Here is an 18,983-nt window from a genome sequence, read left to right as displayed (position 1 = left end):
GGAACTGCCCTTCCACGGAGGTGGAAGGGATAGTAGCCAACCCGGGAAGAACCAGCAGCAAACCCGGGGAAGGCCGAGCAGACGAAAGAACAGCGCAGGGTCCTGTGTCGTTCCCCCACGAAGACGGGGAGCGACAACAAATTCTTTCAATTTTTGTTTGTTATAGAAGGTCTTTATTTCACCTTCATTCATAAATGAGAGCTTTGCAAGGTATAGTATTTTGCATTGGCAATTTTTATTTTTCTGAAGACTTGGACTATATCTCGCCATTTTCTTCTAGCCTGTAGGATTTCTGATGAGAAGTCTATTGTGAGTCTAATTGGAGATCCTCTGCAAGTAAGCACATTTTAGAATCTTTTCTTTATGTTTTACTGTGGAGGATTTGATTACAGTGTGTCATGGTGAAGATCTTTTCTGGTCATGTCTATTAAGAGTTTTATGTGCTTCTTGTACTTGGATGCCCCTTTCTTTCTCCAAATTGGAGAAGTTTTCTGTAATTATTTCACTAAAAAGGCCTTCTAATCCTTTCTCTCTTTCCACACTTTCAGGAACTGCTAAGTCCTTCGGTGGTATCCCATAGATCTCCAACAGTGTTTTTTTGTTTTCTAATTTCTTCTTCTTCTTTTTTTTTTTTTTGTTGGGGGGATGCTGATTATAAAATGTCCAGACATTTGTCTTCTAACTCAGATATATTTTCTTCTGCCTTACCAATTCTGTTGTTAAGGCTTTCTACCACATTTTTTATTTATTCTATTGCATTCTTCATTTCCAAAATTTCATTTTGATTTCTCTTTAAAATCCCCATTTCATGAGAAAAATTTTCTTTCATGTCATGTACAGATTTCTTTAGATCATGGATTTGCTCCTGATTACTTTTATGTAATCCTACCATCAGTTTTTTGAATTCTGTTTCTGGCATTTTTTCAATATCTTCATTTTCACATTCTAGCATTAAAGTGTTGCATTCCTTTGGGGGTGTCATGTTGTCTTCCTTATTCTTGTTTCTTGAATTGTTCCATTTACTTTTAGGCATTTGTGGAGGTACTTGTTAGTTTATTTTTTTCCCTACAGTGGCTTTTATCTTTGGACAATGCCTCTGTGGATTAGTAGAGTGTCTTCTCCTTCAGTGAGTACTCTGAAGTGTGTGCTGGGTGTGGCCAGGGAGCTCTGTTAAGTGCTTCAAGGTGAGAGGAGTATCCACAGTGACTCTCAAACTTGGCATGGTAAATCTTACTTTTTTTTTTTTAATCATAGGGGTTGTTTGTTCAGCTCTGTTGGCATAGTCTCACCCTCACTTCCTTTCCCAGGAGACAAATGCCTGGGCACTAGCTCCAGTGCATACAGTATTCATCCACGCTGCCACAAGAACCACACAAAGGATCCATGCAGTCCTTGGTATGAGCACAGATCCTGCAGCAGTGGCCCTCCCCAGGGAATCAGGAAGCCCTGAGTGTTTGGAGCTGCCCACAGTGACTACCTGTAGTCCCAGACACACTCTGTACCCTCCCAAGCAGCCACAGTGTTTTCACGGTCACGACACACAAGGCTCCCACAGTCATGAGCACTCAGTTCCCTGTCAGTTCCTCCAGCCAGACTGAGGCCTCTGCTCTTGGCTGGTTGCTGGGCTCGCAGACACAGGCTGGTACAACTCTTACATATGTCCAAAATGGCACCCGCCTGCCCTCTTCTAGTTACAGGACATTGGTGCCTTGTGATTGGGGAGAGAGAAACATGCCACCCCTTTTTTCCTTCTAGGTTGGCAGTTATACTGTCCCCCACAGGGCTCCAAGCCAGACTTACATCAGGCTTTTCCCACAGCTTTATTGCCAGTGGCTTGGGCTGCTGCAGTCTGGTCTCATCTCATTCTCCAAACCTGGTGCTGAGGCTCTCGGCTGCTGGGGTCCTGAGTCATGCGTGTCCACACCCTCCACATAGAACCACAATGTCCCTCTAATTTGGGTGGAGTTTCCTGTACTGTTTTCTCCCTAACTCTTCCCTAAAATTACACTCTTAATGTTTTTTAAACTATCTTTTCCTACACTAGAGCAGTAAGCTCTCTCCCTATTCTGCCATCTTCTTTGATACACATTTTAATATATAGATAAGCAGGGAATATTTGTATTTTGTGAATACCCCCCTCCTTTTTTTTTTTTTTTTTGGACAGGCAGAGTTAGACAGTGAGAGAGAGAGAGACAGAGAGAAAGGTCTTCCTTTTGTTGGTTCACCCCCCAAATGGCCGCTATGGCCCTCGTGTTATGGCTGTTATGGCCCTTGTGTTGTGGCTGGCGCATTGCGGCCGGTGCGCTGAGCCTATCCAAAGCCAGGAGCCAGGTGCTTCCTCCTGGTCTCCCATGCAGGTATGGGGCCCAAGGACCTGGGCCATCCTCCACTGCACTCCCAGGCCACAGCAGAGAGCTGGACTGGAAGAGGGGTAACTGGGACAGAATCCAGCTCCCCAACTGGGACTAGAACCTGGGGTGCCGGTGCTGCAGGCGGAGGATTAGCTTAGTGAGCTGTGGTGCCGGCCATGAATACCCTTTTGAGACTTAAGTTTCAATTTTAATAGTATAATATTTAGGCAACTTTTAACTAGTCTAGTTTTAACTGGTGTACTTTATTACAAAGCAAAGGCTTTTCTTTTTTAAGGCAGTTTTACTTCAAACTAATAGCAAACATGAGAAATAATTGCATATAAAGATTATTCAGTTTTCTTAATGGCACTGGTGAAAAGGATTATTTTAATTTCATTTTATTAAAATTAATTTTATTTTCTAAATTGTATTTAGTGCTAATTCTACACACACACAATATTAAACTTTTTTGAAAGCAGCCACATTCAAAGACTTGTAAGCTAATGACTTTAATTTTGTGGTGGTGTGTTGCAGAACATAATGATTGCAATAGTAGAAAAGATATCAATCTCGTTTATGGTTGCAGGCACCCTGCAGAACATTAAGAAATATTTCTGTGAGTGGATTTCAAACTTTACTCACTGGCTTCCACGGTTAGAGATTTATTTTCTCATGTCCCAGTATGTATATATCCCATAGCCCTAAAGCAAAGTTTCATGAAGCAGTACTTTGCTACACTGCCTATAATACTTTAGTAAATGAAATTCTTTTTGTTAAAAAATAGATTTCAGTTGAGCACACTCAATGATTTTACTACCCAGGAATAGATCATGACTTACAGTTTGAAAAGTACTGATTTATGCTAACCTTTCTTTGTATCAAAGAAAGCTGAAGGGGTCACTAAAGTATGCTTTTTGTCCATGCATTTCTATATTTTAAAATTGCTTTTCATTTGTAGTTTTAATTTTAAATTGTATCTCCCAATATTTAAAAATTGCCCCAACACAAGTGTTACAGATTGACTTGAAAATGATGTCACTGGAACATAGCATAAGATGTTTAAAGATGTATTCATTTATTAAAAGACAGAGTTCCAGAGATAGAGAGGGAGAGAAAGAGAGAGATCTTGCATCTGCTGGTTCACTCTCCAGATGGCTGCAATGGCCAGGAGCTTCTTCTGGGTCTCCCACAAGGGTAGGAGGGGCCCAAGTACCTGGATCATCTTCTGCTGCCTTTCCCAGGCCATTAGCAGGGAGCTGGATCAGAAGTGGAGCAGCCAGGACATGAATCAGCATCCATATGGGATGCTGGCATTGCAAGCAGCAGCTTAACCCCACTACACCACAATGCTGGCCCCTAGTATTAAGATTTTTTTAAAGTTTCAAGCATTGTGGTTTCTATTTTCTGGTATCCTTGAAACAAATAAGTATGGTTTCTCGTACAACACAGAAGCTATTTACCAGCCCTACCCAAAATATTTCCCAACAAAATAAATAAATTTGACTTATCTCTAAGCCTAAGTCAACATGTGCACTAGTAACGTGTCTCTGCTCAGAAGATAACTCCCTCAGAACATCACTTCAAATAAAAGGGTGGACATGTCTTTGTGCTATCATAACATATGTCACAAAGTGTTCACGTTAAAACCGTGTACTTTTTCTGACAGTTTTTCTCAGAATTGCCCTACATTTAATTTTTTTTTTAAATCAGAGTTCTTACTAATTTTAATTCTGTTTCTCTACTAGAACAAAGACTATAAAGGTGGGGGCAGACTGGTCGTAGGCTACTAGTGTTATGCACAGAGAAGGAGGAGCTACCATTTGACTCTTCATATTACAGAGAAAAACCACCCCCTATGGTTGAAGCACGTTCATAATGGCCCAAGTAACTGAAAGGTGTGAGATCATATTTGGTGCCCTTTATTTGGAAAAGCTGGGAAAAAGCAAAAAATATGTGAGAGATATTTTTACCTGCAATGACTAAAGTAAAATTTGTGTGTGTGTGTGTGTGTGTGTGTGTAAGGGGAACTAAAAAATAGATGTAAGGAAATTTCATTTTTGTGGTTTACATCTTGGTAGATTAACCATTATTATCTATTAACTATTTATTTTTTTTTTTTTAAATTTTTGACAGGCAGAGTGGACAGTGAGAGAGAGAGACAGAGAGAGAAAGGTCTTCCTTTTGCCGTTGGTTCACCCTCCAATGGCCGCCGCTGCAGCCGGCGCACCGCGCTGATCCGATGGCAGGAGCCAGGATCCAGGTGCTTTTTCCTGGTCTCCCACGGGGTGCAGGGCCCAAGCACCTGGGCCATCCTCCACTGCACTCCCTGGCCATAGCAGAGAGCTGGCCTGGAAGAGGGGCAACCGGGACAGAATCCGGCGCCCCAACCGGGACTAGAACCCGGTGTGCCGGCGCCGCAAGGTGGAGGATTAGCCTAGTGAGCCACGGCGCCGGCTTCTATTAACTATTTATTAACCATTATCTTAGTTGCAGTTTAGGTTAAACAAATATTTATGTAAAAGGTGTTCTCCTAGGCTTGAGATATATACAAATAAAATTGTTCTTTTTTTCTGGGCCACATTGTGGTACATGAGGTTAAGTTGCCACCTGCAAGACTGCATCCCATATGAGAGCTGGTTTGAGTCCTGGCCGCTCTGCACCCTTCTAATGCACCAGAGAAAGTAGCAGAAGGTGGGCCAGATGGAGTTCCAGGCTCCTGACTTTGACTTGGCCCAGCCCTGGCCATTGTGGCCATTTGGGGAGTGAACCAACGGATGGAAGATCTCTCTCTCTCTTTTTTTTCACACACACACACACATACCTACTCTGTGTTTCAAATAAATAAATAAATCTCATTTAAAATATTCCTTTCTTCAAAGAACATAAAATCTGACATTCAAAAATGGTACAAATGTTTTATCAGATCTGTCTTTCAGGGTAGCAACAGGCTTAGTTTTCTAGTAGTTGTACCATGAAGCATGAAATATAATGACCTTTGATTAATTTAAGGGAATATTCTAAAATATAAATAATTATAAATTTAGTTTTCGAGTGTTGTGATTTCCATTTATCTGTGAGTGAAATAGGATTTAAGGTTTATTTATTGAAAGGCAGAAGTACAGAGTGAGAGGGAGAGAGAGAGATAGAATGAAGTCTTTGTTTTGCTGGTTCACTCTACACATGGCTGCAATGGTCTGGTGGGCCAGGTCAAAATCAGGAGCCTGGAACTCTATTCCAAACTCCCAGGTGAGTGGCAGGGGCCCAAGCACTTGGGCCATCTTCTGCTGCTTTCCCAAGCACATTAGCAGGGAGTTGGATCCGAAGTAGAGCAGTGGGACCCAAACCAGTGCTCAGATATGGGATGCTGGCATTGCAGGCAGCGGCTTAACCCACTATGCAACACCGCCTGTCCCCCCGACCCCTGCAAGTGTTTTGTCTTAAACTATTTTAAAGTAAAATTGAAAACTATATAAAATGTGAAAATATGGACTATATTTTATTAGAAGTTTTTTTTTTTTTTTTTGACAGGCAGAGTGGACAGTGAGAGAGAGAGAGAGAGAGAGAGAGAGAGAAAGGTCTTCCTTTTTGCTGTTGGTTCACCCTCCAATGGCCGCCGCAGCTGGCACGCTGTGGCCAGCACACGGCGCTGATCCGATGGCAGGAGCCAGGTACTTATCCTGGTCTCCCATGGGGTGCAGGGCCCAAGCACTTGGGCCATCCTCCCTGGCCACAGCAGAGAGCTGGCCTGGAAGAGGGGCAATTGGGACAGAATCCGGCGCCCCGGCCGGGACTAGAACCTGGTGTGCCGGTGCCGCAAGGCGGAGGATTAGCCTAGTGAGCCGCGGCGCCGGCTTAGATGTTTGTTTTTAATAATGTAACTAGATGTTTTCCAAATATTTGTTGACTGAATAAATGAATTAATTTGCTGAAAATATCTTAAATTTTGGTCTCAAGTCCTTGTTGTGGGTTTACCTACCTAAGGAAACCTTGCCACCTAATTTAGTGTGCTTGATGCCAGGACCTGCTGCTTCCCTATCAAAGCAAACTGTTTTCTCAGTTTTCCAAGTTTTGGTCAAAGTCATTCCTCAACTTTCATCAATTTTTGTCAAAAATTGGCTATGAAGAACAATCAAAGAGTGTTCTATCCTATCATTGCCTTTTTTTTTAATTAAAAAAAAATTTTTTTTTGACAGGCAGAGTGGACAGCGAGAGAGAGAGAGAGACAGAGAGAAAGGTCTTCCTTTTGCCGTTGGTTCACCCTCCAACGAAACCAGGAGCCAGGTGCTTCTCCTGGTCTCCCATGTGGGTGCAGGGCCCAAGCACTTGGGCCATCCTCCACTGCACTACCGGGCCACAGTAGAGAGCTGGCCTGGAAGAGGGGCAACCCGAACAGAATCCGGTGCCCTGACCAGGACTAGAACCCGGGGTGCCGGCGCTGCAAGGTGGAGGATTAGCCTATTGAGCCACAGCGCTGGCCATTGCCTGTCTTAACAGCTTCCAAGTCTTTAGACCCTCCTCTTCAATTCAGTCTAGCCATTATCAAATCGTTTAAAAACATTATTTTAAATAGTTCAATCCCTTATCCAGGCACCTGCTATACACTTTTTTTTTCTTTAAGATTTATTTATTTTATTTGAAAGGCAGAGTTACAGAGAGGCAGATGCAGAGAGAAAGAGAGAGAGAGAAAAACAGAGAGAGGTCTTCCATCTGCTGGTTCACTCCTCAAATGGCTGCAGTGGCCAGAGCTGAGCCAATCTGAAGCCGGGATCCAGGAGTTTCCTCTGGGTCTCCCACAGGGGTGCAGGGGCCCAAGGACTTGGGCCATCCAGGCAGCTAGATTGGAAGTAGAATAGCTGGGACTCCAATCAGCACCCATATGGGATGCTGGCACTGCAGACAGCATCTTTACATACTACGCCACAACACCAGTCATCTGCTATACACTCTAAATCTGCTTTTCTGAGTTGCCTTCAAAGTACTACATAATCTGTACCTTCTTCCCAGTATCTCTCCTCACCTCTTGTAGAGCAGTGAGAAAAATAGCAATGACAGTGATTTTACTTCTCATGTGCCGGGGACTGTCTAAGCACTGTTTTTGCATGCTTTAAAAATATACTAAATTATTTAATTCTCAGAACAGCCCTTTATGTCAGGTGTATCATTATATTAGTTTTATAGAAATTAAGTTACTTGCCTGAGTTAATACAGCTTGTATTGACAGAAGCAAGATTTGAATCCAGGCAGACCAATTCTGTACTTTGAACTCCTCTGCTGTTCACCTTTCAGTAGCTCTCTTTAATCAGGTAACTCATGTGTTTTGTTTTAACTTTATCTTTAAAGATACAATTTGTCTTGCTATTGTCATCTTCTCATATGAAAAAATTCACTCAATTCTTTCCACTGATAACCAAAATTTCTTCTCATTGAGGTATAATTCAAGTACCATAACATCTGTCATAGCTCACCCCACAACTTTTCTCCCCTCTAAGTTTTTATTAATTCTACCCCAATATTTTAGCATGTTTGTTCTTGGTTTATGCTGTTTTTTTATATGTGTTATTTTGCCCTCAAGATTTTTTTTAAAGATTTATTTATTTATTTGAAAGGCAGAGTTACACAGAGAGAGGAGAGGCAGAGAGAGGTCTTCCATCCACTGGTTCACTGCCTCAACAGCTGGAGCTGTACAATCCAAATTCAGGTGCCAGGAGCTTCTTCCCATCTTAGGCCATCTTCTACTGCTTCTCTGGGCCATAGCAGAGAGCTGGGTTGGAAGTGGAGCAGCCGGGACTTGAACTGGTGCCCATATGGGATGCTGGTGCTGCAGGCAGCGGCTTTACCTGCTACGCAACAGCACCAGCACTGCCCTCAAGATTTTAAGATTAATGTGATCTAGGTTTTGATGTTCCCTCAGTTCAGTTTCTCTTTGCAGACATTTATAAAGGGTTGAGTAAGCTTGGTAGTCCTGGTGGGGCTTACCTGGATGCATTGGAAAATCCTTTTCTTTTCTAACCAGATGAAGTTTCACATTTCAATCTGCCTAAGTATGACTTAGGTTCAGTTATCTGTCTGTCTTCATTTCTTAAAAAATATTGAAAATATATGTTGTAGAGTTGTTATTAGAAGTCATATATATATATGTTTATATTAATATATATTACTAGCACAGAAAAGTCTCTTTTATTCATAAAGTCTTTGGTCTAGATCCTTTGTATATTCACACTATCAATAGTTTCTCCAAATAATCATTCCTATTCGTCCTTTAGAAATCTCTATTCATGATTTTCTTGAGGTGCAATCACTTCCTCTTAGAAGGCATGTTTTATTACATGAGTAATACATTGAGTATTATCAGTTTGTTCAATTGAGAAATAAGATGAACTACTGTGTCATTTCCAGGGTTTCTTTTAGAACCTGTCTTTTGACAACTCTTCTATTAGCAGTCTGCTATCTTCTAAGATATGGTTTATTTATAACAATAAGAAATTGAGCTCTATGTTTCTTTAGAATTTTTGGTTAGGTGCCAACTGGTCTTCATAATTTAGTTATATCTGATGTGTTGATTACAGTAAAATATTCAGGACACTCACCACAATTTGAGCTAATAGCTCTTAGTATCAGTCTCCTTTAGAAGGCAGAGTGGTGGGGGCTGGTGCTATAGCACCACAGGTTAAACCACAGTCTGCAGCGCCTGCATCCCATATGGGTACCGATTTGAGTCTGGGCTGCTCCGTTTCTGATCTAGCTCTCTGTTAAGCTCCCTCTGTTGTAGCCATTTGGGGAGTTAAGCAGAGGATGGAAGACCTTTCTCTGTCTCTTCTTTGCTCTGTCTGTAACGCTTCCTCTCAAATAAATAAATCTTAAAAAAAAAAAAAAAGAAGAAGGCAGATTGACAATACATTCAGGAGACTTTTTGATGCAATTTTCAATTTTGATAGCTGTTTTGGATCTAGGTTTGTTCACTGTGCATGCTCTTTATTCGTGAATCTTTGAGTTATTTTTTTTTCTTTTTTTTTTTTATTTAATGAGCATAAATTCCAAAGTACAGCTTATGGACCACAATAGCCTCCTCCCCCCCGATATCTTCCCTCCCACCCACAACGCTCCCCTCTCCCACTCCCTCACCCCTTCCCCTTCACATCATGATTAATTTTCAATTATCTTTATATACAGAAGATCAATTTAGCGTATGTTAAGTAAAGATTTCCACATTTTGCTCCCACACAGAAACACAAAGTGTAAAATACTATTTGAGTACTAGTTATAGCATTAATTAAACACCTAAGAGTAATTGTGTATTAATTACAGAGTTCAACCAATAGTTTTAAGTAGAATATAAAATGCATCTTTTGTATTGTTGTGGCTTCCCCCCCAACCTCCCTCCCTCCCGTGGCCCTCCCCTCACCCACTCCCTCTCCCATCCCGCCCTTCATCATGTTTCATTTTCAATTACCTTCATATACTGAAGATCAACTTAGTATATACTAAGCAGGGATTTCAACAGGTTGCACTCACACAACCGAACCAGGTATAGGGTATTGTTCGACTAGTAGTGTTGTTTTTGAGTTTCATAGTTAAACATATTAAGGACAGAGATCCTGCGTGGGGAGCATGAACCCAGTGACTCCCGTTGTTGATTTAACAATTGGCACTCTTATTTATGATGTCAGCAATCACCCGAGACTCTTGCTATGAGCTGTCTAGGCTATGGAAGCCCCTTGAGTTCACCAACTCTGAATTTGTTTAGTCAAGGCTGTATCACAGTGGAGGTTCCTTCCTCCCTTCAGAAAAAGGCGCCTCTCTCCTTGATGGCCTGATCCTTCTGCTGGGGTGTTGTTCACCAGGATCCTTCATTTAGATTGTTTTTTGCCACCGTGTCATGGCTTTCCATGCCTGCGAGACTCTCATGGACCTTTTAGTCAGATCCGAATGTCCCAAGGGTTGATTCTGAGGCAGGAGTGCTGTTTTGGGCATTTGCCATTCTATGAGTCTGCTGTGTGTCCTGCTTCCCCCGCAGGATCATTCTCTCCCTTTTGATTCTATCTTTCATTATTTGCTTACACTGGTCTTATTTGTGTAATCTCTTCGACACTTACCCTATCTTTTTGATCAGTTGTGTTCTTTGAGTTCTTTGCCTCTATGTGACACCATGTGTTTCAGGTTGCATTTTATGAATGCAAAACCTTGCACATGATTACTAAATGCTTTAAGTTTTATTTCTACCTCATGTGTTCTTAAAAATACCAGCTGGTGCTTCATTCAAAATGTAATTTAATTTGACTGACATGAATTTTATAGTTCATAAACATTGATGTATTTTCCTTGTTTGTATTCATAAGCCTGTTGGTCCATATGTTAATCTGTTCCTTGACTTAATTTTCCTTATTTATTTTAAAAATAATTAAAAACAGCAACAAAAACCTTTGGGAAGCCTTTATATTTGTTAAAGTTGTAGAAACATGCTTCTGTTTTTTGGTATTCATGCTTAGGCTTGCAGAATTCCTTCCTATTTTCATGTTTTTCTAAGCTTCCTATTTTAGGAGAACCATTTTTGATATTGATATAATTTTATATTGTGTTTATGGAAACAGTTGTGTTTTGGATGTGTGAAAGAAATCTCCCCAGTTTCATGGTAATGTTTTAAGAAGTTAATTATTGGAAAGTAATGATGCATAACAAGTTGTTATAAATCCATTTGTATTGATGATTCCTAATAATATGGGAGTGATAAAGCCTCTTGAAAAATTGGTGATTATTTTGTCCCTTTGCAGCAGAAAAGTTGCTGTATACACAACTGCAAGAGATTTATGGACTTCCTGAGGGTCTGTTTTGAAATAGGATACTACATGTATCCATAAATATGATAAACGGCACTATCAAAGATCTTTAAGAAGCATGTAAACAGATTAATATGTATACTTTAAGCATGGAGCAGCTATTATAGGTACTTGGACACAGCATGTTGACTAGGGCATGGGACAGAGACAGCTTCATGCAGATGATGGAATTTGAAGACCAGATGGACATTCAGAAGACAAAGCAAGTCCTGAGTAGAAATGATGGTATAAGCAAGTGCACTAGAGCAAGAAGGCACTTGACTTGTTGGATGTCCAAATATTAAATCCCCATCAGGATAGTCTGTTTCTGGTTCACTTTTGAGTTCTGCATTGTGCTCAGCACTGGCGCTATACTTATTATGTAAACTCCACAAATACTTGTTGAAATGAACTGCAGTTTTTACTTTTTATTATGGTCCCCTAGACCCCTTTTTTCTGTGTCTTGAAAGTTATATCTTCTCTCTCATATGTCCTTCTGCAAGAAAAAAAGTTAAATTATATAATTTCATTGATTATGTGAATCAGTTACATTTACAAAGTACTTTAAAACTTAATTTTGTCTTTTAAGAAAAAATATTTATTTGAGAGGCAGAGTTAGAGGTGGGGGGGTGGGAGACGGAGGGAGAGAGAGCTTTCATCTACTGGATCACTCCCCAAATGGCCATATTGGCTGGGTCTGGGTCAGGCTGAAGCCAGGAGCCTGGAACTCCATCCAGGTCTCTTACATGGGTGGCAGGGGACCAAGCACTGGGGCCATCCTGTGTTACTTTCCCAGGTGCATTAGCAGGGAGTTGGATTAGAAATGGAGCAGCTGGGACTTGCACTGGCACTCCTATAGGATGCTATCATCACAGGTGGCAGTTTAACCTGCTGTGTCAGAACACTGGCCCCAAAATCTAAATTTTATGTTAGCAGAAAGCAGTTTTCATATTTATGTAATTTTTATTTCTTGAATTATGTCTTTGTCAGTAGTTGCATCTGTGATATGAAAAGAAACATTTCTCATCAGTTACTTGGTTACATTCTCAGCAGTAGTTAAAATGGTCACTCCAGTGTTAGAAAAACTAATAACCTCAAACAAGTATTCTTTTGCTTAAATAAAACGAATATAATAAGGCTAAGACATTATAAATTTATCTTTAAAAATATTTGTAATTAAAAAATCTGAGAGACAAAGAGACATGGAGATATATATATATATATATATATATATAGAGAGAGAGAGAGAGAGAGAGAGAGAGAGAGAGAATACATGTGCATGTGAGTGTGAGAGAGCATGTGTGTGCACTCCCTCATCCACTGACTGGGGCTGAAGCTCAGAGAACAGAATTCAGTCCACTACTGCCACATGAATGGCAGGAACTCAGTTACCTGAGCCATCACCACTACCTCCCAGGGTCTGCATTGGTGGGAAAGTGGCTTCAGGAGCTGGAGCCAGGAATCAAACCCAGTCATTCCAATGTGGGCCATGAGTGTCTTAACTGTTAGGTCGAATTCCCACCCCTGTGATATCCTTCTAAAGAGATTTTTCTTCCTCTCTTGGAAAGCTCTGGGGAAGAAGCTCTGGGGACTAGTGTTTTCTGTGTTAGTTAGATAACAAAATTCAACTAAAAATGAGACATGTATTCATATGCAAAAATACTGAACTTTCTTGATTGTTGACTTTTCCTTGGCCAACTACAAAATGTTCCTTGTAACAATTTTGTGGGCTGGGTGATTTTTGCCATTATTCCTAACATTAGAGCAGTAGGTTCTGTGTCAATGAATTATTTATATTATTTTAATTAGTTTAAAATACCTTACTGCCAAATTTATTTCTTGTGCCTATAATATTATATGTGAGCTATTAATTTTAGCACAATTTTATACATTTAACTTATTCAAGTGATATTTACTGAGTTCTTACTGTCGGTCTATTTCATTAGTGCTGTGGAGGTGTAAAGATGAACAAAATATGAATTCCCCAAGGCGCTCCTATCTCCTATAGCTTCAGGGCTCATTTTTGGTAATAAGATAAAATTAGTCAGATTTAGCCACACTAATGTTTCAGAAACCCAGCTTGAGTCAGTGAGGTAGTTTTAGGGAAGTCAAGGGTAATGTAGAAGAGAATTTTACCCTGTGCATAGCCAGCTTGCCTGACGGGTTGACTCTTTTCTAGCCGTCAGATCCAGAATGTCTGAGTAATCAGACATCCCTTTTACTCTCGGGAACTCACTGCTTTGGCCTTTCCCTGACTTCAGAACTGGACTCGGGTTTTATTTTCATTAAATTGAGTCATTCAGTATGGATGACCAAAACTGAACTAATACTTATATTAGACCTGAATTTTTTTTAAATTTAATTTTATTTTCCTGTTTCTTAAAAGCATAAGTATTAAGTAATCACTTTGAGAGATGTATTACGATGCAGTGATCATAAGGTGATATATTTCAGGAGTTTCTTAGCTTATTTAATATTGATAATTTTATACATATTCAAAAGTACTTCAAATATTTATAACTATACATAGCTCATAGTTTTATAGTTTACATATAAAGCTATATATTTTAAAAGTGTTTCATATGTTCAAAAGTATATATCAACACACACACATGCATACATGAATGTTTGCCTACTCAGTCTTCATTTTATTTAACCAATGTAGAAATCATGGTTTGATCCTTAATTTTTACCAATGGTCTATAAATAGTAAATATCAAATAATTAGTTTAGGTTTGTGTTTATTTTTATTTGTAACAGATTATCATTTTTTTAACATGAGGTATAATAATATGTTTGGATACTTTTCAGATCTTTCATGTAATAAAATTATGTCACACATTGAGCCATTTTCTTTTGGTACCAATGTTACTGTTTTGGAAGTGAACTTTAGGAAAGATTAAATAGATAGCTAGAACCAGAGTAAGCAGCTTCAGGCTAGAGCTGTTTGTAATTTTTTAAAGCTTTTGAAAGGAATTTCAAAAAATAGTGTTAACGATCAGGCTCTACCTCTTTAGAGATACACAGGCTTATTTATTTAGTGGAAAATCAGAGTTACAGAGCGAGAGAAGGAGAGGGAGAGGAGAGAGAGAGAAATCTCTTCCATCCTCTGGTTCACTCTCTAGATGGCTTCAAATGCCTGGGTTGGTCCAGGCTGAAACCAGGAGACAGGAACTTCTTCCAGGGCTCCCATGTGTGTAGCAGGGGCCCAAGCACCTGGGCTATCTTCTGCTGCTTTTCCCAGACAATTAACAGGGAGCTGGATTGGTCAGGACTTTAACTGGTACCCATATGGGATGCTGGTATTGCAGGCAGTGGCTTTATCTGCTTCGCCACAATGCCAGCTCCCATAGGCAGGTTTATTACTTTGGATCCTTTCAATGTTTTAGGTATTCCTGTCCTTTATTTCTGGTTTCAATTAATGCCATAAATGAAATCAAGAAAACATCTAACTAAATTCTTGATAATCAATTGTAAGACATCATACTGTTTCAAGAACTGCACCTGAGGTTTATTCCAATAAATATATGAAGTGGTCCTGGATATAGAGTGTACATTTGCTGACAGATATAGTATAGACTTGTTGAGCCTTATTGAAATTCAGGAACATTATGACAAACCATCATCTCCCTCGTAAAATGACTGTTTTCTGTTTGCAGGTTTTAAATGCACAGCGAGCAGGGTACAAAGCAGCCATAGTTCACAATGTTGATTCTGATGACCTCATTGGCATGGGATCCAACGACAGTAAGTACAGGTATCACTTTTCTTCTCTCCTGTTTGAAGATCATTTGAAACTAAAAATTAGCAGGATTTTCCTTCTCTATTTTTTCTGCTTAAAAAGCAAGATTTCTTCTCAGATAACTCTCAATTCTTAACCTTTTTGAGATAATTTTATTTGCAGTAGAGTTGGAATTTAATTGTTCTTTTCTACAGTTTTTTTAATCTTTGTGTTCTATTTATTGATATTTTGATCACAACCAAAGGAAAGTCAAAGCTTTAAATAGAGTTAAAAACCCTGAGTTAAGAATGCTATTGAATAATTTTTGTGATTTATTTGGAGACTCACAGCATTAAATTTTAGAATATATAGGTACATAGGTACCTTCTATATGTTAGTGGAAGTTCAAAGCTATTATATTCTACTGCTTTCTTCTACCAGTTGATTATTAGTCCTTTGACATTATGTTTACATGTCTATAGTTTTTCACTTAAGATCTTTCCTTGTTCTCTACTGAGTGTTAGCTGACAGGGAAAACGAGCCAGTTGGTAAAATCACAGCCTTTATGCAGACGGCGACTTTAAGCTGCATGTTTCACCTCATGTAGTCTCTCTAAACCAGGGAGCTATACGTTTTCACAAAGCCATTCTAATTGCTACTAAGATGATTCACTGCTAACATTTATGATTAGAAGATCTTTTATTTTTGTTTAACTTTTATAGCAAACCATAATATTTCTTGCTGCTAAGTTCTGTTGCTTTGTGAATACAAGTCACAGCTTGGAGGGGAGAGTAGACATAAAGCTGTGGACTGATAACAGTACCGTGGAATGTGGAATGTGTTTAGGACTTTAAATAACTACCTCCTTAGTAGCAATATCTTGACCCAAAAGGCTTCTTTTTTTTTTTTTTTTTTTTTTTTTTTTTTTTTGCCAGGCAGAGTTAGACAGTGAGAGAAACAGAGAGAGAGTTATATACAATGAGAGAGAGACAGAGAGAAAGGTCTTCCTTCCGTTGGTTCACTCTCCTAATGGCCACTATGGCCAGCGCTGCGCTGATCCAAAGCCAGGAGCTGGGTGCTTCCTCCTGGTCTCCCATGCGGATGCAGGGACCCAAGCACTTGGGCCATCCTCCACTGCCCTCCTGAGCCACAGCAGAGAGCTGGACTGGAAGAGGAGCAACCGGGGCTAGTACCCAGCGCCCCAACTGGGACTAGAACTCGGGGTGCTGGCGCCGCAGGCGGAGAATTAGCCAAATGAGCCACGGTGCCAGCCTCCCAAAAGGCTTCTGTTTATAGCTCAAGACAGTGTTGGTTGTTGTTATTTGTCCTTTGTCTTTCTAACTCTGAATATAATGAGATAATATTATAGTACAGAAAAAGTAAAAGTCCGGCAGTTTATTTCTTTATATTTTAAATTATTACTTCAATCTCCTAGCCGATTAAATTTTTTTGATTGCAGAATCCATGAAGTGCCCTCAAGAAGTTCTAGCATTTCAGGAATAGTTTGACAACCAATGAGTGGGAATTACAGGACTCCTTGTTGAAGGGAGTTAACTCAACAAATAAACTAGCACTGTTGATACTGCAGGATTTGACACATTTTTCTTCTCCTTTAACTGCCTCCCTTTTTCAAAGAAAAAAAAATTTGTCCCAATTGATACATGGTAGGTGAGTAACTTTTGTGATCTGTACACATTACTGGCAAAACAAAAAGCACACATACTCTAGAAACAGATGTGAATCCTAATTCAAGCTACCACTTAGATCAGCAGAATAACTTTGAGCAAATTATTTACTCTGTGTATTTTGCTGAAGGCATGGGCCTAAGACTTGGCAAAATATTCAAGATCTCAAGAGCTAAGTATGTTTTGAGTTTGAGTTTTAGGTATGAACAAACTGTTCATTATTTGTAAACTGTTTCCTCTTTTGACAGATTTTTCAATAAAAAATTTGCAAGCTAGAAGTATCAGTTCTTTTTTAGCACCTATTTAATCAGTGTAATACCTTAAAACCTTTTTGTGATAATTATGCCATGTTCCTAAGGAAAATGTGCAGAATATTAAAAGTAGCACATAACTGTATAATCGTGCTGTTGCCATGGAAATGTTCCAGCTGAGTTCTTATATTTCAAAAATTGATCAGAATTTTGGGCCTTGACTTTATTGCTTGGATTACAATCTGTGATATTTGGCTCCATCCTTGCATGTAGATATATGCTTAAACATTTCATATATCCAAAGAAAATTGTTGTAAAGATTTTTATCATTTTTATCTTTGCTGCTACTTGCAAGAGGAAGGGAAAACATGAATTTATCAGAAAGGGTCTGCATCCCTCTTTCCAAGTCTTAGTCCTAGGTCATAAGGAATATTGGTGTTGTCCTGAATGGAGATTCCAACATGTGGAAACAAAAGGAAGTTTTAAAAGCTCCTAGGTCCTAACGCCTCACATATGGAATGTGCCCACATCCAAGACAGATACAGAATGGGTTTACTCAGTGAGCAGATAACATTGTTTATCTTCGGGAGATAGCAGAATATGGTGGGAAGAACACCTATAGTAGAACCAGGAAATACGGGCTTACTTCAGGCTGGTTGATACACAAACTAGCCTATACCTTTTTTTTTTTTTTGACAGGCAGAGTGGACAGTGAGAGACAGAGACATAGAGAAAGGTCTTCCTTTTCCGTTGGTTCACCCCACAATGGCTGCTGCAGCCGGTGCGCTGCAGCCAGCACACCACGCTGATCCGAAGCCAGGAGCCAGGTGCTTCTCCTGGTCTCCCATGCAGGTGCAGGGCCCAAGGACTTGGGCCATCCTCCACTGCACTCCCGGGCCACAGCAGAGAGCTGGCCTGGAAGAGGAGCAACTGGGACAGAATCTGGTGCCCCGACTGGGACTAGAACCCGGTGTGACGGCGCCGCAGGTGGAGGATTAGCCTATTGAGCCACAGTGCTGGCCTAGCCTATACCTTTGAGACCTTTTCTTAACCTTTCTAAACTCTTTATTTTCATCTAAAAAAGTGTAAGTAATTTAAATTTTTATTTTTCCTGACAAAGTTGTAAAGTTCATGTGAAAGAAGGTGTATGAGAAAGCTCATGCCTTGACAGAGTAGGAAGAGCCTAGATTCAGAATCAGAGCCCTCACGTTTGAGTCCAGGCTGTGTAAATTCCTAACTGTATAACCATGGCAAGTCAATATCCTTGGGTTTGTTTCTTCTTTTTTTTTTCTTGCTTCCTTCCTTCAACAAATATTTTTGAAAGCTTAACCTGTATCAAGTACTTTTTTGGACTTTGTGACTATGGTAGGGCATGATATAAAGGCTCTGCCTTCATACCTTTCACTAAGGTAACAGAGTACAGTAGAATACTAAGAGAGTGTTTTCTGTGTGCTTGCCAGTGTCTGAATCCCAGCTCTGCATAGCTTTGTGAGCTCCGGTATGTTACCTGACATCTCTATGCCTCAGTTTTCTGGTCTATCAAATGGAAATGATAACAGTACTAATCTCATTGGGTTGCTGTGAAAATTGAGTGAATCAAGGCCTATAAAGCGTCTAGAAGATTGCCTGTTTCCAATATTTGTTTCATGACTGTTCAGATATTATTTTTATTGCTGTTATTGCTTTCTATGGTGGGAGGAAAGATTTTAATATCTAATCAAATAAATGAGCTATAGTGTTAAATCGTGATAAGTTTTGAAGGAAAACATATCAAGCTAAGAGGGTATAGACAAGGGTAAGAAGCAAGAGGCTGTTTTAGATAGGGTGGTCAGAGAAGACTTCTGTGAGGCACTGAGATTTGAACAGATAACTAAAGTGAGTTGCTGAGACATGAAGATTTCTGATGGAGGAGGATTTAAGGAGAGAGGATGACAAGTACAAAGGCTTGAGGATAAAGTGCTTGGTGTTTTCTAGGTCAGGCTAGAGTAGAGTAAGCAAGAGAGAGTGGCAGGGGATGAGGTTAGAGAAGGAGCAAGGGGCCAAAGCATGTTGGGCCTTGTATGCTGTGATAAGCACTTTGGAATTTATTCTAAATATTGGGTTTTGTGTGATTATATGAGGTATTCAGACATACTTGAACAAGATCATTTTGGTTGATATTT

General features: G+C 39.9%; 1 protein-coding gene across 14 annotated transcripts in view; it reads left to right on the top strand.

Annotated features, from left to right (window-relative positions):
- The window catches only part of RNF13 (ring finger protein 13), a 198,807-nt gene that overhangs the window by 116,005 nt on the left and 63,819 nt on the right, over positions 1 to 18,983 (top strand). For 9 of the 14 annotated variants that reach the window (XM_051818707.2, XM_008266322.4, XM_070072668.1 and 6 more), the window contains one exon: positions 14,824 to 14,911. In XM_051818707.2, the coding sequence (XP_051674667.1) occupies positions 14,824 to 14,911 (88 nt within the window). Of the gene's footprint in view, positions 1 to 14,823; positions 14,922 to 18,983 lie in introns of all 14 variants that reach the window. The other 5 variants (XM_070072673.1, XM_070072672.1, XM_070072674.1 and 2 more) reach the window with 1 other exon arrangement.

Source organism: Oryctolagus cuniculus, chromosome 4, assembly GCF_964237555.1.
Source record: "Oryctolagus cuniculus chromosome 4, mOryCun1.1, whole genome shotgun sequence".
Lineage (NCBI taxonomy): Eukaryota > Metazoa > Chordata > Mammalia > Lagomorpha > Leporidae > Oryctolagus > Oryctolagus cuniculus.
Note: the sequence above shows the minus strand (reverse complement) of the source record. Positions and strands in the feature narration are given on the sequence as shown.